At 40.7% G+C, this 27969-nt stretch overlaps 1 protein-coding gene across 1 annotated transcript in view; it reads right to left on the reverse strand.

Annotated features, from left to right (window-relative positions):
• Window positions 1–27969, reverse strand: part of BRINP2 (BMP/retinoic acid inducible neural specific 2) — a 395372-nt gene that overhangs the window by 293216 nt on the left and 74187 nt on the right. Inside the window, exon 3 of the mRNA XM_089676328.1 lies at window positions 1265–1449. Within this exon, the coding sequence (XP_089532454.1) occupies window positions 1265–1449 (185 nt within the window). The remainder of the gene's footprint in view (window positions 1–1264; window positions 1450–27969) is intronic.

Consider the following 27969-nt stretch of genomic DNA (forward strand, 5'->3'; position numbering starts at 1 on the left):
GTGGCTGGTTTACCAAAATTACTCCAAGAGCACAACGATAACTCATCCAGGAGGTAATCAAAGAACCCAGAACAACATTTAAAGAACTGCAGGCCTCAGTTAAGTGTTCATGATTCAACAATAAGAAAGAGACTGGGCAAAAATTGCATCCCTGGGAGAGTTCCAAGGCGAAAGCAACCACTGACCAAAAAGAACACAAAGCCTTGTCTTACATTTGCCAAAAAAATCTTAATTATCCACAAGACTTTTGGGCAAATACTTATGTGGAGTGATGAGATAAAAGTTGAACTTTTTGGAAGGTGTGCATCCCATTACATCTAACACAGCATTTCATAAAAAGAACTTCATACGAACAGTCAAACATGGTGGTGGTAGTGTGATGGTCTTGTACTGCTTTGCAGCTTCAAGACCTGGACAACTTGCCATTATTGATGAAACCAAGAAATCTGCGCTCTACCAGAAAATCCTGAAGGAGAATATCCGGCCAATCCGTCCATGACCTCAAGCTCAAGTGCACTTGGGCTATGCTGAAGGGGGTTTAGGGGGCAATTACTTTTTCACATAGGGCCAGGCAGGTTTGGACAGCGTTTTTCTCTTAATAAATTAAATCATCATTTAAAAACTGCATTATGTATTTACTCAGGTTTAAGTTTGAGTAATATTGCAATTTGTTCGATGATCTGAATCATGTAGGTGTGACAAATATAAAAAAAAAATCAGGAAAGGGGCAAACACTTTCTCACAGTACTGTATACCTACACACACATATACAGTATATATATATAGTATGTACCAATATATATATATATATATATATATATATATATATATATATATAATATTAAGCTAGTGTGCTTCAATGCACCCTTTAACTTGAAATGGGGGGATTGCTTTACCATTATCAAGAATATGCAGTCAGCCTCCTCTTTGTGAACATAACCTTAATGGTGAACTATTTTTAAAGTTTGGAAAAAAACAGCCTTCAGCAATATAAAGATAAAAAACAAACAGAAAAAATATTGTCACACATCTGTTCTTATGGGATGTTGTCACCTGTATGATCCATTGTCATAGCAACAGAGCGATGTGCTCTTCATCTTACTGATACCAAGTGTGGTTTATACATAGTCGGTGATATTATCTGTAATTGTTTGTATCCCCAAGAAAGTTGGCTGTACAGTGTTAAGTGCATCTAAAAAAGCATCCAGACCATTTCACACATAGAAACCAGAGGTTTCAGCATCACTCATGGCGGTAAACTCACCTCCGAGCACAGCAGACAGCAGAATATGCGTGCCATATTTTTTGATCAGGTTCTCTGTGATCTGAGCCGCCGACGGCCTCCTCCCCAGCTGACGGATGGTGCGCACAAACTCTGGAGCCAGTGTGAGATTAGGAAATTCCTTGCTCTCTAAGGCCATGTTCTTTACTTTCCAGCGGCCAAACTCCCTGACAAGAAAAAATAATAGATTTAATAAGATAGAAGTGTTACTATATATATGTCAGGGCTTCAATGCAGAATCATTGAAGTATAACTAGTTCTTCAATGTTCTTTGTAATCCATGTAGTCCCTAATTGAATGACATTTAATCTGCTAACATAGTATCATATCATCATAGTATAATAACATGAGTATCATAAGAAGTTGCTGCTTTTTTCATTGTTCTTTTTATCCTTTCTTGCATCTCAGCAATGCTGATTTCCAGTAATCTTTTGCAGCCACTTCCCACCTATATGCACTTCAGCTCTGGCTGCATGACATTTCTTAGGACAGGTTTCCTGATGTTGAGGATAGTGGACCATTCCTGTCCCAGTGATAGTGGACCATTCCTGTGTACTGTGTGTTGTAAGGGTCACTTGTAGTCTCCATCAGAGGTCCATATGACAGCACGACAACAGAGAAACACAACTGGGTGACAAGGAAAGAGTGTTGTCACCCTATAACAGGAAATGTTTGAACAAATAACTTCATGGCAGGATCACCAGGAATTATTTGTAAGTAGATCACATCATGCAAGGTCCAAATTTTAAGTACCCTCACCCTTCCCCTTACTGAAAATCAGCATAAAAATGAAAAAAAAAAAACATCTGCAGGGGGAAAAAAAGATAATATACATACCTGTCTTCCAGATTCAGTGGTATCGGGGATACCATCATCAAACAAGATCATAAGGAATGATGAACACTCCAATTCTCAGAAGACAGCATAACATAGTGCTTGGAGGATCTTTTCAGCAAGATTTGGACTACTCTGCATTCCCTAGATCTTGCTGGAAGGAGGATGGAGTCACCTTTGTCTAATTATCACGTATGGAAGCAGGTAAAGGAAAGCATCCTATCTAACTTTTTCCATCTAACAGGTTTTTTTTTTAATTGTTTTTGCTGCTTTTTAACAACGAGCTGGGGACTTTAAAAAGTGGACCTTTTAGTTTCTAGGTCTGATTTAATGAAAGATGAAGATTAAATATTGAAATTACATATTAAAACTTAAATGCAATTTTAATTATTGGGTTTATTCATAATTTAAAGAGGATCTTGCTTTATAATTGCAATAAATAAGGTGCTATCTAAAAATAAAACCCCATTTTAACAACATACCAGAGTTCATAGTTCCATTTTTTTCCTCATAACCTCCCATAATGTGGAGCTGACACATTTCATTATCCTCAGACTGTGTAAAAGCAGACCACCTTTTTTATGTTGCCCTCCCTAATTTTCAAGTCTCTCAAGACAGGGGCATACATTCCTGAAGAGTAAAGAGACTGCTGACATTATACATCACATTGCCTCTGGAACTCCCTACCCCAATCCATCAGACTGTCACCTACCCTCCTCACCTTCAGGCGCACCCTGAAAACTCATCTCTTCAGGGAAGCCTACCCCACCCTCACCTAACAACTGATCTCCTCCACTCCTCCCACCACTCCATCCCCCACAGCCACTTCCTCCTGTACCACTATCCCCTCCCTCCTAGATTGTAAGCTCAAAAGAGCAGGGCCCTTGAACCCCTCGTGTATTGTATTGTACTGTATTGTCTCATGTTCTGTCCCCCTCGCTATTGTACAGCACTGAGCAAACCCTTTGGCGCTATATAAATACTGTATAATAATAATAATAATTGCCAGCAGACTAGGAAGTCTACAGGAACTAGATGTCCTGTTACCACCTATGGAAGCCCATTCTTCTTTCTACTGACCCCGAATGTAAGGGAGTATTCTTTCTTCTATTGTCCACCTACATAAGGGAGATGTCTTCTTTCTACTGAACAAAAAATTAAGGGGCCATGTTTCCTCTTACTGACCACCAATGTAAAGGGACATTTGTTCTTCTGCTAATCACCAACGTAAGGGAGCATTCTTCCTCCTAATAACCACAAATGTAAGGGAGAATTCTTCCTTCTACTAATCACCAAAGTAAGCTGGCAATTTTCCACCTACTGACCACCAATGTAAAGGGGCATTCTTCCTTCTACAGACTACCAACATAAAGGGGCATTCTTCTTCCTACTAACAACCCATGTAAAAGGACATTCTTCCTTCTAATGACCACCAATGTTAAGAAGAATTCTTTCTTCCATTAACCACCAGCTGTATGGGGGCATTCTTCCTTCTATTGAGCACCAACTTAAGAGAGTATTCTTCTTTCTACTGACCACCATGGTAAGGTGGCATTTTTCTCCTAATGACCACTAATGTAAAAAGGCATTCTTCCTTTCAGTGACCACCAACATAAGGAGCATTGGTTCTCCTTTATGCACAGCCCCATCCACCCGCAGGGGTAAGCCATACTCTTCTGGACCACTGGAGGCCACCACAAGAATGGTGGACCCTTAGGGATGGAAGGTGTGAGCATATGTACTAAAAGGAAGACCTGGTGGGGACATTTTGAAATGAAAGCTGTTTGGTGCAGGGCAGGGCAGGAAAATGAAAATCACTGGATCAAGTATGAAGGTAAATATTTGATCAGGTGGGCTGTATACAGAAAAATGATAGAGGTGTACTAACACCATATACACTCCCCAACCCCCTGGTCCCCGCTGTACTTACCATTGGCAATCCTGAGCTGTCAGCACCCCTGCAGCTGCTGCAGTTGTCCATAGTCTTGAAATCCCCGCTTTTCACCCTCTTCTACATGCAGCACTTCCAAGACAGAACATAGCAATCCTGACTGGTCAGCACCATCACAGTAAATTGCTCTGCTCCATCCTGGAAGTGCTGCATGAAGAAGAGAGGGGATTTCAAATTGCTGGACCACTGGAATGGCTGCAGGGGTGCTGACTGCTCAGGAACACCGGAGGTAAGAAGAACTGTACCAAATGTACAGTTGTCCTTTAAAATGAACCTAATGCTTGACCCTGGCATGGTAAATTACGGGTTTTCTTTAGGACCTGTAAGGTCCTGTAGGGCCACAATGGCAATTTTTGCTACTGAGAAATTTAACCACTTGTTGGCAGTCACCTCATTCACAGCACACTAAAATCAATGCACTGCTAATGAGATGATTGTCTCAATGTGCTGTTAATGAGATGATCGTCAACAAGTGGTTAAATCTCTCAGAAGCAAGAGATTAAAATCGCCATGTAAATGATTTGATTACAAAATTTATATATAACACCATTAGTCTACTTCAATCAGCACTTTAACGTTGATTGGAATGTCTGATTTGCATTAGGGAGTTAAAGCAGAACTCCACACAGAAATGAAAATCTGAGACAGAAATTGTATTGTGAAGTAACACCCACATATCTCTTGTACTTGTATAGAGTACCCACCTGCAGGTAATACATTTGTGTATGCAGCTGACCTTTCAGTGGCTGAATACCTGTGTCTTCCAATTTTACCCCAAGCAGATAGTATTATGAATATGCCACCCAACAAAGAAGACACAAAATTAACACATCCCTGGATCCCTATCTTCCAACACTCCCAACCTCCTTCTGGATGTAACTCTTAAAGAAAAATTCCAAGCATAAATATTTTATACAGTTACATTGGTCCAGCTTGGACTAATGCTATGTAACTATGTAAAACCATACCTGGCCAATGCCCCTGGAAGCTGGAAATACATTGCCACTCCAGTGATCTCCACTTGCTTCCAGGTCTCATGCTGAGTAGCTGCCCTGCTGCATTTCGACAATAGGAAGTTGTCTGCTTGGCAAAGGCATTATTCAGAGAATGCTTTGTATTTTCTGAATGAATCCAAGCATTCTCTGATTGGATGAGGTAGACAGCGTGACGTCACTGGTGACGTCACCGAGCATATATGGCTCGATTTTCTGTTCCAGTCCTGTACGAGTTCTTTTCGGCCCACGAGAGACAAAGAGAAAGTCACTTGATTCCTCCATCAACATAAAACAGTGAAGTCAGAATCTCTATTGTCTTGGTGTACCGCTAAACTATGACTGCATCTGACAGAATACAATCACAGTTTGGTTCATCATTTTTCACCCGTAGTGCTTGTAGGGCCACCCATGACTCAAAACTTGACAGGTTCAGCAGGAACGGTCTGAAATTCTAGCCATCTATGGCTAGCTGTACTCAACTTCTTCAAAAGCATACGGCGTAAACAATGTCAGTGTCTTTCACTCACAGGTCCTCCAGCCATAGAGGCAAAACTATCATTCAGTGCCACGCCACTTTGTTAATTTTTACAGAGACCATTCTTCTGAAAAATGCTGCAGCTGTAAACCATTATAGATGCCTAATATGATGACAACACATTATAAAATGTTTTTTGCATTACTTTGGGATTTAACTTAGTTTTGGATATATTTTATATACAAGGGTTGTCATTTGCCTGGAGTAGGTGTTCATACTATCATCTTTGCTTATTTTGAATTTGTAGGTTCACATGAGTGGTATAAAGGAATGAATGGTAAAATCACAGACAACATTGTCCTGCTATTATTTTCTTTGTTGGGGAAGATGGGTTGCACAAAAATACAATTTTTTTTAAAGTGGAATTTAGGTCCATGCACACTGGCTTAAAAAAATGCTGCACCTGGAGGAGTTTAGTGTTTTGCCTGTAGAAGCAACTAATGTTATCCTACGTGTCCTTGCACATTAGGCAGTCTAGAGGCATTTTTAGCATTTGGAGGCAGAAAAAAACCCCTTTTGTTTTGCATTTTTAAGAGCATTTTTCTGGCAGAAAAAAACACTCCTAAATACTAGTACAACACATGCTCCAAATTAGCCTTTTTTTTCTGCCAAGAGCACTGATGTTTTTTTTTTTAAACCTGTGTTGCATGGAAACTTAAAATTAATAGATTGGGACATGTTTGAAGTGGTGTAAGTACCGGTATTTACCATTTTCTTCTTAATGTTTTTGGGTATTAGTTTGGTTTTTGTACTTGCCAGGTATTTTAGATTCAACCTCCACTTTTTGACTGTAGGATTCGTCCGGAATCCCAGGTCTTTTATTTAAATATTTGTATAATTATTTTTACCCAGTTGCTTTGAACAGCCATGGTCACAGTTCAAGGATCTCAGCTCCCAGCTGGTGATCAATGTCCGCTGACAGTTATCATTTGACAAAGCAGTGATGTGTCATTCAAATCTACCTCTATGTTATAATAATCTAGGGGAAAAGTATAATGTTTTTAATTATTATTTTAGAGGTGTCAAGAGATCAACTTAATGTGAATGCTATTCTCACTGTTTGTTAACCCCTTTGCGCTTAAGGGTAAAACAAATCTTAAAGCCTAAGTACAATTTGGCAACTTTGACATGTGTTAGCAAACCGTACATATCAACTACTTTGTGCATCCAGGTGGATTATACCTTTTTTTTTCAGGACAAATTGGGCTTTCATTTGGTGGTAAATGGTAATGGATATCTCCTAATTTTTTTATCAAAGGAAAACTGGCCCAAAATAGTAAAAAAAAAATCTTTTTTTTAATTTATCTGTATTTTTGTTGCTACTACCATAGCCTACAACCAAAGAACAACCTAAAATAATTTATCCTGCTCTTGGTGATTGCAGTGATACCACATGTGTGTATGTTAGTTGTTGTTTGTACCTTTAGTACGGCTCAGAAACAATAGTGCACATTTTGCTTTTTTTATCCTGCCATTAACTGACACTGATACTAATTTAAAAATTAAAAAAAATACTGACCCTGACCTTGACCAAAACACTAACCCTGACACTGACCTAGATCAAACTTTTATCTAGGTATTTAAAAAAAATGTATTTATTATTTAATTTGTGTATTTATTTTACACATACTGTTTTTTTCTCTCTGAAAGGACAGAGAGAGATACAACATATCTCTCTCCTTTATTCAGAGAGAAAACACGTGGGTGGGCTTCACAGTGCCAATCAAAGGCTATCACAGCGATCAGATGGCCTGGGAATCGGGAGTTCAGGGTCCCAATTGTTAGAACAGGACCCAGGGCTTTCCGTGAGACCCCAATCTCTGCGCTGTGAGCACGCCATGAGGCACACTCCCAGCACAAAGACAGGTACGCAAATCAGTGACCCCACAGAAAAAAACTAGTCCAATGGGGAAGAATATTTACATACGGTCGGTGTAAAGGGGTTAAAGCATATGCAAGCCCTTACCTTGTAAAACAACCCATTCAGTTTAAAATAGAAATGAAAGGCAAAACATTTGTGTATACGTATAAAAAACACAATAAATAGCTCCCCCCCCCCTTTTTTTTATTAGTGATCACACAACCGCTGTTCTTAGCTGATAAGGATCTTAGAGAGCTGGGGGAGGAGAAACAACAGCACACTGATCTTCCCAGTGAAAGGCTGTGCACGTGGGGGGCATGTCAGCAGAAGTCTAATCATTGGAGGAGAGCAGTTTGATTTCTCAGCATAGATAGAAAAAAAAAGGCCCTCCTGCCTAGTGTGGTCAGTTTTTAATAGAAAAGCAGAGGGACTGGCAGGAACACTAGGGATTTCACATAAAGGAAGCAAAAGTGAACAGGATATTTTTGATACAAATACATGGTACAGCAGGCACATAGCAGGAATATGAAATGTTGGGTTGACATATTCTTTAATGTTTTAAAACACTTTGTTTCTATAAACGTATTGACTATAGGGGGTACCCATGTTTGCTTTTTACACATATCGAGTCTTCTTCCTGCTTACACAGTGACCCTGCTTTATTGCTCCTCGCCAACTCCTCGCCAACACTACCTCTGTAAACTCAGTAAACTCAGTTATTTTATGTAAAGTAGTATCCTCAGGTCACTGTGCTGCCCATAACATGTGCGAAGATCAGTGCTGTGGGAGGGACCCAGGAGCTCCACCCATTACAGGCTGCCTAAAGAAAACTTCAGAAGGGGGTGGAGACAAGACCAGTCACCCTACACAAGAATAGAGAGCAGCAGTTACCGGTCTTTATTACAGGAAGTCAAAGTATAACACTGGATTACTGCACAGATCTGCAAAAAAATACACAATTCGCACCAAGATTCATATAAGAATACACATGCCTTTTGCATTTAGACAGTATTTTTTAACTTTAAGTTCAGCTTCACTTTACTAAGATAAAATATGTGATAACAAGCATGTCACGATCTAAAAGTCACATAAAAAGTTATTTAAGGAAAAAATATATATCTGTTCAGCCACAAAGCTTCACTGCCAGGATCATCATTGAGGATTGGAGCCTCAGCAGCTGCTAGAATTCCCGGCAAATGTAAAACTTCCATTTGGTCCCCATTTATTTATATATATATTCACGGAGCAGCTGCTATGCTATTTTTAAGATATTAAGATATGTAAATACTCGTATTCTATTTTTATGCAAAATTCCAACTGCCTTTTTGCATACCACTTGAAAATTTAGACCTGCTGAACTGTCAGAGAACTGTCAGAACAGGAGTGGAAAACATAAATATTTTCTAAAGACATCGACAGATAACAGCTTTATATCTTATACAGTGGCATATAACATAACTACTGTAAAGGTTGGCTATGGTTGATACTCCACACCATAACATTCAACTTCAAATATAATCCTAAACAAAAATCTAACACGTTTCAGGGATGTACTCTGCTCCCTTCATCGGGGTTTTTACACTTCAATGTAACCCATAATGCTGAAATCAAAACCCAGTGTGGACATCTTAAAAATAAAAATAATAAAAAGTATACTGAATAATTGATAAAAAAATAATATTAAACTTACTCATAATAATAGAATATGATAATAAAAATTATAACAGTAATTATATTAGTATAGCTGGTCATAATAGATATTATTATCAACAACTATATTATTAGTATTATTATTATTATTTTAATAATAGTGTGATGTATATAATATAATGTAACATAATATAGTATACAATATACCTGTACTATAATATAATATATAAATAAACATATATAACATAATAATACAAATCAGTAGGAATGTAATCTCCAAACTGTTATTATGTTGGTATTATGTCGTATATGATAAATTAATCCAAAATATAGGTAGAGGTAGGTATATTCTGATGAACTTGATAATTATCATATATTGAAATATTGTGATAAAGTAATGAAAGTAAAATAAAATAGTTGTTCATATATTAATAAAAGTAGTAATGGTAATCATAATACCGATAATAAAAAATAATACTTAAAATGACCTAAAATTAATAATAGTAATACTGATAAAACAAAATAAAAATGTATTACTGATAAAAGAGTGGCAAACAACTTGGTGCAAACTACCAATGGTGTTACAGAATCAGCCGATAACAACTGCAACATGTTAGAAGCAATATTCCAGATAAAAAACAGTGTACCAGTTCATCTCCTGGCCTGGGCATTTAGCAGACAAGCCAGATGAGAAGCAGTTTTCAGCTTTTCAGGCTGCCAGCTGCAGGGCTTGATGGTGCGCCTGTTCTCTGTGTTTGCATGAAAACTCTGGGGTCTCATTCACTGGGATTAAATGTCCAGTGTGCATGAGACCTAAATCACATCTCATGGGTGACACTGACAGATTCAAGGACTGGCTTATGGGCTTGTTCTGGGTTTGAGGTTTGGCGGCAGTAAAACCCCATGGGTGAGCGTGCTTTTACTGCCCCCCACCGCCACCAGCAGATACCCCCTTTCACCTGGAGAGGCAGGGACCAGGGGTGTAAACATCCTGCAGCCACAGCAGGAATTATACTCTTTGTCCCTTTCAAGTGCTCTGCAGTGTATGCATGTGGCAGACTAGTGCGGTGATCGAGGGGTTAAATCAGGCGGTGAGGAGGTGACACAATGCCTCTTCACCACCTCTAAAATGCTTTCTGAAGAGCAATCCAAATATGGATTGCTCTTCAGAAACCAACACCAATGTGAACGAGCCCATAAAGACTTAAAGAGATGTCTGTAACCCTTTCTCCAACTCCAGTAATGGGTTATGTTTACTGGTTAAAGTGGTTGTAAATCCTTACATATACCCAGTGAAGTGACTGAATCAGGTAACAGAAATCAAACAAGTCTTCATACATAAGTTGTACTTTTTTTTCCTGCTGATGTCTCTCCTCTGCATCCATTCAAAGTCCAGAATTTATACAACTTGTCTGAGCTTTCAGAAAGCAGAGGTTGGAGAGCTGACGTTACACTCTGCAGAGCTCAGTTAGAGCTGATTGGTGGGAAGTGACACCCCCCCTTCACACAGCGCAAAGGAACAGAGCTGAGGCAGTCAATCACAGGCTGTGTGCTGGAACTCCCTCCACTGTCACCTTGGTGTCAGGAAAACTGGTCAAAAGTGACTCATGTAGATAGCAGAGAAACTAGGCAGCAGACAGAAATGACACTTCTTAGTGCTCTGGATTGAGACAAGTACACACTATAGAAGGACATGCTTTGTTCATATTACATGTCTGAGGATTACAACCACTTTAATCAGATTGTTTGATTTATGTTATAAAAATGATGGTTAGTTGCCATTTTATATTACCATGTATCATTCTGCTAATATACTGTATAAAGGTAGGTACAGTAGGTACTGTATGGTAGAAAGCAGCCAGTATAAAAATATTTGTATTTATTTATTTATTTATTTATTTTTTTTCTCATGATGAGTTGCTACAATGGCTAAATAACATAACCTTCAGCAATGACATTAAAAACTGAAATGCCTTTTAAGAAGCAGCACTGAGCATTTATGTTGTCACTGAACCAATCGCTGCCAGAAACAAGAGCAAAAATTATTTATTGTGTGAAGATGATGAGCATTCAGTGCTCTGCTAGTGACAGATGTCTCACTAAAAAGCGCTGCACCCTGGGTTCAAATCTGAATAGACCCCAGCCATTGTCCCAATATCTTCTCTATTTCAAAGTTCCTTTTAGCTCCTATTTCATACAAGCCATACAATCCTGGATATATATAACTCTGCTGCCTAGCTTTAACATCCAGGCCCTCCACCCCAGGGTGCTATTGAGAACTGCCTTCAGACTGCCTCCGGATCTATTATTAGATGGACCTGCACAACATGGAATCTCAGGGCTAAACTGACAAGTCAAGAGTCAGCAGGATGGCGAGATAAAGGTGAAGTTCTGGGAAAATCACAGGCTGTCAGGACCTTCAACAAAACCTTGTACAACGTCTTATACTGGAGAACATTACAGCCAGCTGAGAGCATTTTACTACAGATGGACAGCAAGAGTGATGTGCAAACAATTCTCGAAATATTATTAGACAGTATGGCGAGGAGAAACGTTCGGATGAAGATGTATGCAGAATAATGTTGGAAGATTATTGAATTATGCAGTATCTGAATGATCCGGAGTCACTTACAGACCTTTATTCACTAAGGGCCGGTTCACAGTATAGAAATGCAGTCCAGATGCGTTCTGGATGCGTATCCGCATGCGCATCTTTTACGTGTTCCAGTGCATTTTTATGTGTTTTTTACTTATTCCAGTGCGTTTTTTATGTATTCCAGTTCATTTTTCCCCTCTCTTTTTCTTCAATTTAAATAGGGACGCGTGTGTTCCAGTGCATTTTTTGTGTGTTCCAGTGTGTTTTTGGTGCGTTCCAGTGCGTTTTTGATACGTTTTACCACGTTCCACTACAGTTCTGTGCAGAAGAAATGCAGAAAGTTCTACTGTTTTTTCTGCAACCGAAATGCACTGGAACTACAAGCACTGATGTGAACTATGACATTGACAACCATATAACCTACTTTCTGTGGATTTTAGATGCAGAAAAAAAGCAACTGAAATGCATGTAGTGTGAACTGGCCCTTTAAAGTGTTACTAAACCCACAACAGTAAAATCAGTCTGTATATGCAGTAAAGCATGCCTGTTTATACTCACTGTGGTGCCTAAGGGGTTAATCATCTGCACTGCATGTAAAAAAGGCTGTTTGATTGTGTCTTCTCTGATTGTCTCTTCTTTTACTGTCCCCAATCCGTCTGCCATAGTTGGCAATACTGCACAAACTCTGTTTGGTGTCTATTGCTAGAAAGGTTTTGCTAGAGGGTCAGGGATCAGGCAGCCTCATAGGATAGTCATAGGAGAATGAAAACTCCTCCTACAAAAATAGCCAGTGCTCTGCTGGACACTGATAGAAGTCACAAGCTATTTACTGCTGGTGAGAAAAGGTATTTAGTAGTTTATGTTTACTACAATAATTGCATTTCCATGTTGTGTGTACTGTGGGAGACCAGATATAGTGAATGCAGGGTCCTGGGTTTAGTAAAACTTTAAAGCACGGGAGTCAAACTGGCGGCCCTCTAGCTGTTGCCAAACTACAAGTCCCATGAGGCATTGCAAGATTGACAGTTCCAAACATGACTCCCAAAGGCAGAGGCATGATGGGACTTGTAGTTTCGCTGGAGAGCCACCATTTTGACACCCCTGCTTTAAAGGATAAGTTCACCTTTGGGAACATGTTACATGTTCCACCCTTTTTTAGGGTGGAACATGTGACATGTTCCCACTGCTGCAGCTGCTCCTCGACCCATCGCCTCTAGTGACAGTGAGCTGGGGATCTTCTCCTTGAATTCACTGTCATGATTTTTTTTTAAAACATGGCCATGCGGGGCTCCACCCACCCAGCTGCACCATTCATTCACAGAGCTCTGACTATGGAAGAACTACAAGTACCAACAGCCTTTGCAGCTATCGTTTTGTAGTTCTCAGTGAACTACCAGGGCACTGTAGAGCGCTCTAGATAGCTTACTGTTTATTCCTGTCCAAGGTACGAGCACATAGCTTCCACTGACAGTCTGCAGGAGCACAGCATTGCACCTGTTATCTGCTGATCACAGGTGCAATGCTCTGCAAGCTCCTAGTAAATAAAATAATAATAAATGCACATTTTTTTTTACCTGCAAAAAAGTCTTTTTATTTTATTTTTTTTCAAAAGTGAACTTATCCTTTCATGTCAGTAAGATCTATGGAATTATAGTTGAGGATTACCACTAGATATCATGGAGTAATATGCATGGGATCCGTTAGTAATCATAGCCAGTTTTTTACATGTAGTGCTGAGTGATATATACAGTATCTTGCCAAAGTAAAGTGAATGATTGAGGCTTGCTTATCTGCTCCATTTGTTCATATCTATTCACAAAGCCTGAATGACACTGATAGTTACAGATCCCAGGAGTCTGTATAGTGTACTGGGACCTGTAGAGAGACTAGACTGCAATAAGAGTAATGCTCAGTGCTGGAAGGCAAAGTGCCCCCCCCCCCCATCCCTCGAGACAGAAACAATTCTATTCCAGTATGTATTCTTAACTCAAAAAAGTACCTTTTATTTCTTTCCGTCTTCTCCAAATCTCCAAATTCCTTTTGTTTGCCGCTTATCTGACTTTGTGTTGGAGGGTTGTAAGCAGGTGCTTACGATGTGGGGCAAAATTTAAATGTTTTTTTCATTTTGACTGCCATTTTACCAAATCTGTGTTTTGTGCCTAACTCATGTTATTCAAAAGTTGTGTGTCATGCGTAGGTAGCAGGCTGCCAGGTAGGGTTGCCAACTGTCTGGGATTCACCGTCTGGGTTTTGAATCATGTGTCCGGGTCTCGGTGCGTCTGTAACCCAGACAAATTATTCAGACCAGACTGTGGCTCAATACGTTGGGTTGCTAGAGGAATGAGTGAGAGGCGGCATGAGTGAACGGACACCAGCCGGGGTGTAAGTGCACTCAGTCCTTTTTTTCAAATTTTAAATATTTATTAATTTTTCAGATAAACAAGTTATACAAACATACTCATTAAAACCTTAGCTTATTATCAAAACATTTATCGTTTCTTCCCTTCCCTTCCCCCCCTGTCCCCCCCTCCCCCTACCTATTTACCACCCACCCCCCAACCAATTCCTGACCCATTCTGCTCTGCATTTTCCTGTTCATTTCTGGAGATCGTAATCCCTATAAAAGAAGAACAAAATATGTTTCCATATTATTCTATGTTAATCCCCCATAACCTCAAAGGCTAGCCTTGACTTTTTGAATTCCTCCCATTTGTTCCATCTTGTATGGTGACTCTCCATCTTATCTTCATTCAAATGATAAAGTTCCCCCTATTTACATATTTTATCCACCCTATCCACCCAGTCTTTTATTTTGGCACCTCCTGTCTCCTCCAATACTTGGGTATCAGTCCCTTTGCTGCATTCAAAGTACAATAAACCAGATTCTTTATATTTTTTAACTGAAAGCTTAGTAATATGAAAAAGGCAAATCTCTGGGTCTACTAGAATATCAACCTCTGTAATTTTCTGAATCAAGCTTACTATTTTCCCCCAATACTCTTGTAGTTTAGACCACTCCCACCATATGTGATACATTGTGCCTCTACCTCCACATCCACGCCAAGTGCACTCAGTCCTGATGGCAGCAGTACAGATGCACTTGTCAAGCTGATTATATCTGGGACCAGTTTTTTCCTACAGAGGGGCACTCCATGTTCAGAACGTGAGATGACTTGTCTGCAGTCTTAAGGACTGGTTCCCCCGAGTGTGGAGGAGCATAGAGAGATGGAATTCCCTTGCCCTGGATGTTGCTGGAGGATTTTGAAGGAAAATGGGAGATGTGCTGCTGATGGGAGGAGGCCAATGGGGGCTCTGTCATATAAGGCTCCTGTCGGAAGCTGTCAAACTTTCCACCAGTGACTGATAACTGAGGGGTCAGCAGTAGCAGCAACATTGTTTATCCACTAAGCTTAGGCTCAGGCATCAAGAAATTCTTGATTATCCTAAGCCAATCCCTCAAACCTTCTGGTAATTTAGCCAGGATACAATCTAGCACATAGCATCATAAAGGTGAAGTTCAGAACCACATTGCATATGCAGCAGTCAGGGTTGCAGATTGGACTGTGTTGGAATGTCCATCACCTCAGCACATTGGTGTTCCTACAGCATTGGGATTGACACTTGGCCCAGGAAAAGCCATCACTGGCCATAATAGACCACGTGGGGAGAACCCAACCTTTTCTACAACACACCCAGGGGGCCGGGACACAGTGGAGTTGTGCTGGGGTTATTTTTGGGTGAGCAGACAACACAGCATTCTGGGAGAGACACATACTCCCCAAGCCAAGAACTGCCAGGGGAACAAACACCGTACAGCCTGCCAGAGCCAGGAGTACCTACTGAACCCTGGTTGGTCTACTGGGCAGTGTACTTACCAGGGGATCCCCTGGGAGGGACATGTACCCACTGAGCTGGGGACAGCCAGGTGACCAAACACTATATAGCCCACTGGGACCAAGAGCACCTACTGAGCACCATGTAACCTACTGGGCAGTGTACTTACCAGGGGATTCCCTCCCCCAACAGGAGAATACAGTACACACCGGGAGACCCCTTTCCCCCAAAACTACACCCCCTTTCCCCAAACTGTACACATAAGAGGACTTCCCTATCCCCCCCATACTACACCAGGAAATCTCCCCTTCACTCTCCCCCAAAATTACACTGGGAGATCCCCCCTAAACATTACACACTACATATACACTAAGTTGTACAACACACAATCCTGCACTTTATACACTATATTATACAATAAATACTTCTCACTAAAGTGTTCACGATCTTAACAGTTGCTGGTTGCTAAGCATTTCCTGAATATTTTAAAGAGGTTCTTCTTTAAGGCAGGCTCACATCAAATGTTATCTCTCTGACTGTTTTCAGTGTATGCAAATCATGTGAAATGTAATGCCCCTTTAAGCTCCTCCCTCTGTTAATGCAATTTGACCACACCCACTGTTCACCACAGCACGCTGAGAGTGCCACCCAAAGGTGTCCCAGATCTTTTACAATCCTATAGTGTACACTACAAAAAAAATTGCAGTGTGCCGCCAATGTGTTCGGGTTTGGCTTGAAGAAAAGGTAGCAACTCTACTGCCAGGGGGTTATTAGGGGTTAATATCGGTTAAAAGGGGGAGGGCTCTGCTCAGAGAGCTCCTGAGCACATTGGAAGGAGAGCAATCTGGACTGTGGACTGATGTAGCTGTCACCTCTGAGGGGAGCAACCCCTTTATGTGCACCCAATTGGGGTCCCACTGAAGATCAAGTGGATTGTCTGAGCAAATGGACTTTATCACATGGAGAGGTATGAGCTGTAGAGATGTGTATGTTGGAAAAATTTGTTTCATTTCATATTTGTTTGTTAATAATTTCATTATGTTAGAATTTGTTTTCGGAAGTAATTTAGTATATTCGGATTTGTTTTGTATATTTGTTATTTTTAAAACGATTCGAAATTCTAATTTCGGAAGACAGGTATATTCATTCTATTCTATTCTAGCGTATTCTTTTCTTTTTCTATTCTATTCTACTCTATTCTATTCTTACACAATACTGGGGTGCCGTGAGAAGGCTCTGTAGCTTACACATGTATTTGCAAAAGCGTGCTAACTAAACCTGTTTTTAACATATACAGTGGGACAAAAAAGTATTTAGTCAGCCACCAATTGTGCAAGTCCTCCCACTTAAAAAAATGAGAGAGGCCTGTAATTGGCATCATAGGTAGACCTCAACTATGAGAGACAAAGTGAGAAAAAAAATCCAGACAATCATATTGTCTGATTTGGAAAGAATTTATTTGCAAATTATGGTGGAAAATAAGTATTTGGTCAATATCAAAAGTTCATCTCAATACTTTGTTATATATCCTTTGTTGGCAATGACAGAGGTCAAATGTTTCCTGTAAGTCTTCACAAGGTTGGCACACACTGTTGCTGGTATGTTGGCCCATTCCTCCATGCAGATCTCCTCTAGAGCAGTGATGTTTTGGGGCTGTCGCTGGGCAACACAGACTTTCAACTCCCTCCAAAGATTTTCTATGGGGTTGAGATCTGGAGACTGGCTAGGCCACTCCAGGACCTTGAAATGCTTCTTACAAAGCCACTCCTTTGTTGCCCGGGTGGTATGTTTGGGATCATTGTCATGTTGGAAGACCCAGCCACGTTTCATCTTCAATGCCCTTGCTGATGGAAGGAGGTTTGCACTCAAAATCTCACGATACATGGTCCCACTCATTCTGTCCTGTACATGGATCAGTCGTCTTGGTCCCTTTGTGGTGAAACAGCCTCAAAGCATGATGTTGCCACCCCCATGCTTCACAGTAGGTATGGTGTTCTTTGGATGCAACTCAGCATTCTCTCTCCTCCTAACACGACGAGTTGTGCTTCTACCAAACAGTTCTATTTTGGTTTCATCTGACCATATGACATTCTCCCAATCCTCTTCTGGATCATCCAAATGCTCTCGAGCAAACTTCAGACGGGCCCGGACATGTACTGGCTTAAGCAGGGGGACACGTCTGGCACTGCAGGATCTGAGTCCCTGGCGGCGTAGTGTGTTACTGATGGTAGCCTTTGTTATGTTGGTCCCAGCTCTCTGCAGGTCATTCACTAGGTCCTCCCGTGTGGTCCTGGGATTTTTGCTCACCGTTCTTGTGATCATTTTGACCCCACGGGGTGAGATCTTGCGTGGAGCCCCAGATCGAGGGAGATTATCAGTGGTCTTGTATGTCTTCCATTTTCTAATTATTGCTCCCACAGTTGATTTGTTCACACCAAGCTGCTTACATATTGCAGTCTTCCCAGCCTGGTGCAGGTCTACAATTTTGTTTCTGGTGTCCTTCGACAGCTTTTTGGTCTTCACAATAGTGGACTTTGGAGTGACTGTTTGAGGTTGTGGACAGGTTTCTTTTATACCGATAACAAGTTCAAACAGGTGCCATTGATACAGGTAATGAGTGCAGGACAAAGGAGCTTCTTAAAGAAGAAGGTACAGGTCTGTGAGAGTCAGAAATCTTGCTTGTTTGTAGGTGACCAAATACTTATTTTCCACCATAATTTGCAAATACATTCTTTCCAAATCAGCCAATGTGATTGTCTGGATTTTTTTTTCTCATTTTGTCTCTCATAGTTTAGGTCTACCTATGATGCCATTACAGGCCTCTCTCATCTTTTTAAGTTGGAGAACTTGCACAATTGGAGGCTGACTAAATACTTTTTTGCCCCACTATACTGTTAGACAGGTTAATTCAGTTTGTTTGCAGGCTGGTTGGCAAGTTGAGCCAGGAATGTTTCTCTTTTGTTGTCTGACATGCGTCATCCTTTCATGTACTCCTTTCTGTGAAGGCCAGTTATAGACTGGGGCAGTGGCCATATTTTGTACCAAGGGACCTAGAATGGAGGTACGAAAGCAAAAAAAGACAGTAAGGAAGTCGATCCAAGTCAAGTATAAAGGCGTTACACTGCACTAAGAGTCTGGCAGGAATTCTCATTGTCACTGTGAGTGAGGTAACAACCTATGGCTCCCTCCACCACAGCTATGCCCTTCACCACAGACAACAAAGGCCTCTTACCAAATGAACTATATCCCTATAACAGAGATCAAACATGAATGTTCATCAATGACTAGCCAGGCATCCATCCATGGTCAAAAAGACTTTGCCAGCCTCAGGCTCCAAGATTGGACCAGACAGCATCCATACTCATTTGTTCTTTAGTGTTTGGTCTTTGACTGGTACCATTTTGGGGTAGGTCTAGTTATACTAATGGGATCAGCCTTCCAATAGCAGCAGTGGAGTATGAACTATATGAACTGTTCTAGATGTCATTTGTTGCGCTCCTGTTCCCCCAACGTTGGGCTTAACGGGTGGATGCAGGCGAGGCACGACTAGTTGTTACATGCTGTATCTGATTTTACCTCTGTAAGTACTGTATATGTGTTTTTTTTCAAATACCTTTTTGGGCAGTTTTACACTTTGTGAGGCCTCTGTTCCCTTCTGTGAGTATGGATGCTATCTGGTCCAATCTTGGAGCCTGAAGCTGGCGGAGTCTTTTTAACCATGGATGGATGCCTGGAAGGTCATTGATAAACGTGTGTTTTATCTCTGTTATGGGGATGCAGTTAATTTGGTAAGAGGCCATTGTTATCTGTGTTGGAGGGCACAAAGTGTTTGGTCATCTTTTCAAGATACTTACACTGGATCGGTGGCTGGCTGATTGGTTCACTAAATCTTTATTTTTTGAACTTCTGTTGTTTCATGAACTGTGCTGAAGAGTATCACAATACAGAAATCTGAATGTCTTTTCACATAATCTGTTTCTTTGGACTTTATTTGGGTTTATGCACACCTATTATATGTATTTAGATCTAATCTCCAGTATTCTGATGTTTTAGGCTCCATTCCCACTTACGCACTTCAAATCGTGGGCGGAATCACTGTGATTCTTCCCATGATTTGAAAACACGCTGTGCAAATGTGAAAACATGCATTCGTGTGTTCAGGTACCATTCATTTCAATGGCACCTGAAAATGCTGCGATCACGGCATGTTTTTCCGCAAGACAAACTTTCCGCTATGGTGCAAATGCTATGGAGTGTACACATGTTGAGGCAGAAACTATACTCCCTTCCGTGTGGTGGGCACCATTGCCTGCTGAATGCAACCCATTCAAGTAAATGGGGCTGTGCTGCAATGCCCCTGCAATGCCTCTAAATAGTGGCAGTCCTTGCCGCAAGTATAAATGAGCCCAAACTGCACTAAACAAAAGCAGGGTCTCCAGGCTGGCTGTTGTGTGTAGCAGAGCTGTGTAAATCTCGGGACTCAAGGGACAAAAAAAAAAACCTTCGGCATATAAACCAGATCCTATAAGTGGATTTCATCTGTGTATTCATCTGTGTATTTAGCTGTTTGCCTGGTTCTCAGTTTTAACTCTCCAGCATCTACCAGATGCTGAAACATCGGTCTTGGATGGACTGAACCTTTAAGGAGTAGAGGGCGCAACTGTGACGCTCTCTGTGCTGAGAGTGTAGAAATCCCTAGTTACACTTTGGTACAAGAACATACCTCGTAAGGTGAGCCGGCATTGTGTTACTTATTAAAAAGGGGGCAAGCAAGAGGCAAAGTCGCTCTAATAAAAATCCATCTTTTTTTAGCTTTTCTGATAAAAGTTTAAAGCCTAAAGGCATTGAATCACTACTGCTAATGTCGCCATGGAAACCTTTAATATGATAGGAAATGAAAATAGCCAGGGAATATATATATTTTATTTTTTTTATTTTCTTGTGTTGCTGTATTGGTATATATCTGAGATGTAAAAAGGGGAGTCTGCATTCCATTTACTTGCTTACATATTTATGCAGAACGTTTATTACACATAAAAGACAGCCCGAGCAAATGCAGCTTTCAGGACATATTTATTTTCTTAATACAAATAATGAGAAGCTGGAGCTCAGGAAGAAACTCAGAGAATGGGAATTTAATAATGTATTGTGGCTGAGTAAGACGTACTTCTGTAATATTGCTCTCCCTTCTTCTGTCTTTCATCTCCATTCCCTTTTTACCCTCTCTTTGCCTCATCTTTTATTACTTTATCATCCCTCTTTCATTTAAAGATACATTCCAGTTAGAGGAAAAAATAAAAAAATAAAAATGAGAATCGTTTTGTAGCAATGTGTTCATTCAAACTCCTTGTCTTTGAGTACAGCTGGTTGTTGGTTCCTCCATTTTGGCAAAATCTTTTGGATGGAGAATGAGGGTTGGGTTTGAAGTAAAATCAAGTTCATCTGAACCTAGAAGTTGGCTGTCATTGCTGGGCCAACAAGCTCCTGGTGGTAGATTTCCTGCTCCCCAGCTGGTACACACAAATGAGTGGGAATGCTCGTGACATAATTGACCTAATATAGGCACATGGCCATATTGCTATGTGGCCAAATTAGGTCAATGATGTCATGAGCATCCCTTCCTCTTTGTTTATGTCAGCTATGGAGCGGGAAATCTCCCACTGACAGCTCATTGACCATGCAATGGCAAATAACTTCCAAGCTCAGATGAACTTGGGTTCACTCTTTTGTGTATGTGCAGCTGTAGGGTGGAGAATCTCCAAGCCATGGCTCATTATCCCAGCAATGACTGGTACCTTCTGGGTTCAGACCAAATCTAAGCTCATCCGTAAAGTGGTTGTAAACGCTCAAGGTTTTTTACCTTCATGCTCACCCCTCAGCTCCCCAATATTTACCTGAGCCCCACTGCGATCCAGTGATGTGCATTGGCTGAGACAGCAGCGAGAGCTATTGCCTCCCGCTGCTGTCAATCACAGCCAGTGAGCCAATGAGGAGAGGGAGGGGACAAGCCGTGGCTCTGTTTGTGAATAGATACACAGAGTAATGGCTCAGGAGTGAGCCTGTTTGAGTGCCCCCATAGCAAGCTGCTAGCTCGGGGGTTCTTGGCAAGAGGGAGGGGCGAGGAGTGCCAGTGGGGGACCCGAGAAGAGGAGGATCAGGGCTGCTCTATGCAAAACCACTGCACAGAGCAGGTAAGTATGACATGTTTTATTTTTTTTTTTCAATGCCTTTAATAGCACTTTAATGAGGACAGCAAGTTAAGCTGATGCAATCAGTCGGCTGCAGGCAAGAGGATGCATTGCCTCAGTCTTCTCTCCAATAATCAGACTGCTATACTAACTTTGTAGCAAGTCACAGAATAAGGCTGCAGCAGGAGACTAATCTTTGTCAATCTTTTGTGAACACAGCCAAGAACTGTGCAGCATCTCATTCTCTCATTCTAGAGAGTACACACTGAACCTGGATACTGTAATTCCTGAACAAAGACGATACTATCTTCCTGAAGAAAAAAACAGTCATCGCTAAACTCACATATTGTGAGGTTATGTCGGCATAGAATTTTTTTTTAATATGAATCTGCATATTTACCTTATTAAGTAAGGATTAAATCATTTATTCAGGTAAATACTGCATATTGTGTACTTTCTTGGAAACCAGTAGGTGGCGTTGAATCCAGCAGGCACTTTGCCAGAATTGCATTTTTTCTCCTTTATGTTAGACTTTTTTTTTTTTGCTGTGTCCGTCCCTGTAATTCTATCTTTCCCACTTAGGTGTGAATCATGTACTGTACCTGGACTGACCACAGACTCCTGGAATATGAAGTATATCCCAGACGTCATCTGGCAATACCAAGCACACTAGGATCACATGTGCCTCGAATCCCATGCATACACACCCATTGCTCTAGCTGGGGAGTCATATTGTTTATGTGTTGTCATAGAATCTGCAATGTGTAAGTATTATGATTCCACCAGTAGAGCGCTGGGTGAGCATTGTCAGGATTTGTAGTGTATGCTCACCCAGTGCTCTGTCTAGGTCAGTGGTTCTCAACCTTCCTAATGCCGCGACCCTTTAATACAGTTCCTCATGTTGTGGTGACCCCCCAACCATAAAATTATTTACCCATTAACTATAATTCATGAAGTGTCGTTTTACCTCCAATACTGCTGCTTTCAACATAGTAGCTGCTTTCAACACAGTAGCTGCTTTCTACACAGTAGCTGCTCTTTACACATTGGAAATATGTGTTTTCCGATGTTCTTAGGCGACCCCTGTGAAAGGGTTGTTCGACCCCCAAAAGGGTCGCGCCTCACAGGTTGAGAACCACTGGTCTAGGTAATCCGATTGCTTAGACATTAACATGGTAAAATCAAAGCGCAAATAATGATTCATGGGCTAGAGCAGAGCGGGGCATGAACTGAGGAATCAAGGTGCTTTGATGAGTATACACAGTATTTGCCTACTGGTAGTATTGTTCATTGGGAGTTTTTTTTTTGTGTGGATTTTTAAGTCATCATATCATGATTTTAAAATTTGTGGTTTTTGCACCGATACCATTTTTTTTATCGGCGAGTACCAATACTTGTGCTCATGTACTCGCCAATACTGATTACCGATACCTTTGTGGTACGATCTGAGCCCATACAAAATGAATGGCTAAAATCGCACTGAAAATCGCTCCACACCTGCACTGAAAGCACATGTGATTCAGACAGGAATGACACCGCATTCCTGTTCAAATCACATGCGATTCTTTGCAATGCAATTTGAGCCCATTCATTATGTATGTTATTGGTTTCAGGTATCGAAGCATTTGCACCAGTACGAGTACTCATGAAAATGCTTAGTATCAGCACTGATACTAACCATAGTTTTTTTTTTTATAATAAATACTGTATTTAATCTACAGTATGATAAAGTGAGGGACGGCTTCCTGACATAAAACTTGTATTGTTTTGTAGAGTCATGGCTTAATTAGCGGATTAGAGTGGGACACTTTGAGCCTAGAATATTGCACCTTTTCACAATATTCTAATTTTCTGAGATTGTGGATTTGGGGTTTTCATGAGCTGTAAGCCATAATCATCACAATTATGACAAATCACGTCTTGAACTATCTTGCTTTGCATGTAATGAGTCTATCTCATATATTAGTTTCCCCTTTTATTTTGCATTACTGAAATAAATGAACTTTTGCATGATATTCTAATTTTTTGAGTTTCACCTGTATTTGTATGTCGAGGGTAAAATAAGAAAGCGGCTGGACGCCCTTGGGGAAGATGGCTCAGGAAACAAGAGGTGCTCAGAAAGTTGGATGGAATGCAAGGTAAGGTTGGCCTGCGTAGAAAAGTGAGTATGTTTCCTATAAATAATATGTATGCACTTTTTTATTTGTGTCTTTAGATTTCCAGGATTGGGGAAAATTCCTCTTAAGGCCCCTTTTTTATGATCAGTCTGATCGCCTGTCCATTTTTTAGGCGGACCCAATTGGACCCTCTATTCACTACTATGTAGCCGCAGACATAAACGGACTTGTCTGTATATACCCACCTACCTAAAAACCACTCTGATCCATAAAAAAAATTGAAGGGGATCAGCAGACAGATTCCACACTGAGTAAACGGATTTTGCCCCATGTGAAAGGTACCTAAAGGTTAGCATAGTATTTTTGCTGATTCCTTACCAGTTAGCTTAGTACTGGGCTTCTATCAGAAAAAAATGAGCTGCAAAGCAAACCACTTTTTAGGTAACCCACTGTGAATCATTTCTCATATTAAAAAATATATATATATTTTGTTAAATAAAACACAAAAATGAACTGCTGCTGGAATAAAGTGGAGGCACTTCTATGAACATATTTGCAGTAGCCTCCTAAACCCTGCTCTTATAACTGAATCCTGAGCCATTGTTACAGTGTAGTGTAGGTTTTTGCTGCTATCTCCCAACACATTCCCTGGTAAAAGGCTGCTTCAATGGCCTGTAGGAATATACAGCAGGTAAGAAGGTGTTAAAAGCTTTGTCTGTCATAACAAGACGAAATGCAGCCATAACAGCAAAGTTTTGGAGGTCTGTAGGTGACTGCACAACCATGTTGTGTTTATTTTTTAATGAGTTTTCTTTATATATAGGCATAAAACATTATTTTTACATTTATAATCTTGAAAAAATAAAGAATATAAAATAAATATTGTACATATAAAAAATAAAAATATAAAACATCTCAAATAAAATGAATCCAATACCTTTATAGTTTCCCTTTAAATTTTTCTGTATTACACTATAAAGTCCAGGCGCTCCAGTTCCCTGATGCTGCCCTGATTACTGTCATTGTATCCGAGTGGGAGGATGCTTTCCCTGTGATCACACATAGTAGAGGACCAGCCTGCTGCTGCCGAACACATAAACCCTCATATAACAAGCCGTCCTTTCTGTGTCAGCCCATTAGATTCTTTTACAAACAATGCATCCAAACACAACATGCAGATACAGCTAAGCGGCTTTTCTGTAGACTTACTTATTATTGAATTCTGCATTTTGCCTGTAATTGTCCTTTTAAAACCAATATCCTATTTTCTAATTAGGAAAAAATGTTATATAACATACAGAAGGATTATAGGTTATTAAACACAGTTTAAAAATAACTAGTGCAGTCGCCAACTGTCCATGATTTAAAGGAAACGTGTACTGAACAAAGGCTGCTATTACTAACATTTCCTTCTGAAAGTGCTAGGTGCCTGGATATCATGCTGATCCAGTCCTTTAAACATGTTGTCATTTACTTACAAAGTATGCTGATCGAAGATTCTCACTTCATTCTGGCTTCACTCATTTAAAATCAATGACTCAAGGTGTTGAAGTCAGGCCAGCCAGGCACCAAGCAGACATGACGAAGAGCGGTCTTAGAAATAGCAATGGGACAGGTAAGTAAGCCTTGTCTGCTACCATGTTCCCTGGCTCCAATGGTATCTGCTCCTGGCTACCTTCTCCCGCTCATTGTAGAGACACGTTGGGCCATTGTGAGAAAGTCCCTCTATCCTAAGTGAATTTTAATGTATTCATAGTGTAGATAATGGAACACACAAAAGGTGAGTGGGAACAGAACACGCAATTCCTAGATGGAAAGAAGCAGAAGATACTGGAACACACAAATGTTGGTGGAAACAGAACACACAACTCCCAGATGGACAGGAACAGATGATAATGGAGCATGCAAAGGTGGGTGAGAACAAAACACACAACTCCCTGATAAACAGAACAGGAGATACTGCAACACACGATACTGCAACACATGATACTGCAACACACGAAGGTAGGTGGGGATGGAACACGCAAAGATCCTAGGTGGACAGGAATAGGAGATACTGGAACAAACAAAGGTGTGGGAGAAAGGAACACAGAATTTCCAGATGGACGGGAACAGGAAATGTTGAAACACACAAATTTGGGTGGGTATGGAAAACACAACCTCTGATGGACAGTAACAGGAGACACTGGATTACACAAAAGTCGGTGAGAGCGGAACACAAAATTCCAAGATGGACAGGAACAGAAGATACTGGAACACACAAAGGTGGTTGGAAAGGGAACACACAAAATTCCCAAAGGGAAAGGAACAGAAGATGCTGGAACAGCAAAGGTAAGTTGGAAAAGAATGCACAACTCCCACACAGAAAGGACCAGGAAATACAAAAGTGGGTGAGAACGGAACACAGAATTCCCATATGAACTGGAGATGCTCAAACACACAAAGGTGGGTAGGAAAGGAACTGGAACACACAGAGGTGCGTAGGAAAGGAACTCCCAAAGGTGGGTGAGAAAGGAACACAAAACTCCCAGATGGACAGGAACAGGAGATACTGAAACATGCAAAAGTGGGGGAGAACAGAACAGAGAATTCCCAGGTGGACAAAAACAGAAGATACTGGAACATGTAAAGGAACATGAGATACTGGAACACAGCTAGGTAGGTGGAAATAGAACACAAATAACTCCCAAATGGACAGGAACAAGATATACAGGAACATGCAAAACTCCCAGATGGACAGGTCATGAGATGGTTGAACACACAAAAGTGGGGGGGGAATGGAACACAGAGTTCCCAGATGAACAGGAACAAGAGATTCCGGAATATGCAAAGGTGGGTGGGAAAGGAACACAAAATTCCCAGATGATCAAAAGATGCTGGAACGCATAAAGGTGGGTGGGAAAAGAACACACAAAACTCCCAGATGGACAACAACAGGAGATGCTGGAACATGCAAAGGTGGGAAGAACAGAATACACAACTCCCACATAGACAGGAAGAAGAGATATTGGAACACACAAGGGTGGGTGAGAATGGAACACAGATTTTCCAGGTGGATAAGAACTAGATACTAGAACATGCAAATTTAGATGGGAATGGAACACACTACTCCCAGATGTACAGGGCCAGTTGATACTGGAGCACACAAAGGTGGGTGGAAACAGAACACAAAAACCCCTAAATGAACAGGAATCAGATATACAAGAACGTGCAAAACTTTCATTTGGACAGAACAAAAAATACTGGAACACACAATGGTAGGTGGGGATGAAACACAAAAAGCTCCCAGTTGGACAGTTAGAAGATAAGAACATATGAAGGTAGGTGAGAATGAAACACACGACTTCCCAATGGACAGGAACAGAGTTAAGAATTATGGCAGAGAGACCTCGGTTTTGGAGTATTCAAGGCAAACAAGAAGCCATGAACTTGCTCAACCCAACAAGCTATACCTAAAACTAAAATGTTACTTTTGGGTAAGCTGGCCTTTTTAAGGAGGTTAAACTGCAATTTCCTGTAGTAGAATTACTGAATATAAATGTTGCTATGTGTCTAAATTATAGCCCCCCGCCCCCCATTATAGTAACTCTATTTTAAACAGCCTAAATTCTGACACGCTCTAGACAACATATATTCCTATTCATGTTAGTATACAGCAGCCCATGGACAGGCAGATCTCTCAGCAAACAGGGTGGATGAATTGTCTGCCATCAACATCCATATGGAGCTATTGCAACTTTTTCTCTGACTACATTGACATTTGACTGCGTCACACAAGTGGTAAAAAAAAAACTACCTTTGTAGGATTAAACCTGCATCAATCATGTTGAGAAACCTCTGTGAACAATAATGAATGTTTCAGACCCTCTCGTGTGCTTTTTATCACTCAGGAGTTGTCAGTGTCCAATTATCACTTGGATTGGTTGATCCATGGACATCAAACAGTTGAAAAACAAATATGAAACCTTTTGATATTTAGATTGTGAACACATCTGACTGCCCTTTTATGTCTATGGCTAGCTTCAGTCGCTGTCTGCACATAGAAAAGATGTTTATGCTTTTGGTTTACGACTTTTTATCTCCTTTAATTTTTTATTTCTTCTACAGACTATACAACATCTTGGCA

Source organism: Staurois parvus, unplaced genomic scaffold (assembly GCF_062004578.1).
Source record: "Staurois parvus isolate SC_StPar_1 unplaced genomic scaffold, SC_StPar_1.0 ptg000166l, whole genome shotgun sequence".
Lineage (NCBI taxonomy): Eukaryota > Metazoa > Chordata > Amphibia > Anura > Ranidae > Staurois > Staurois parvus.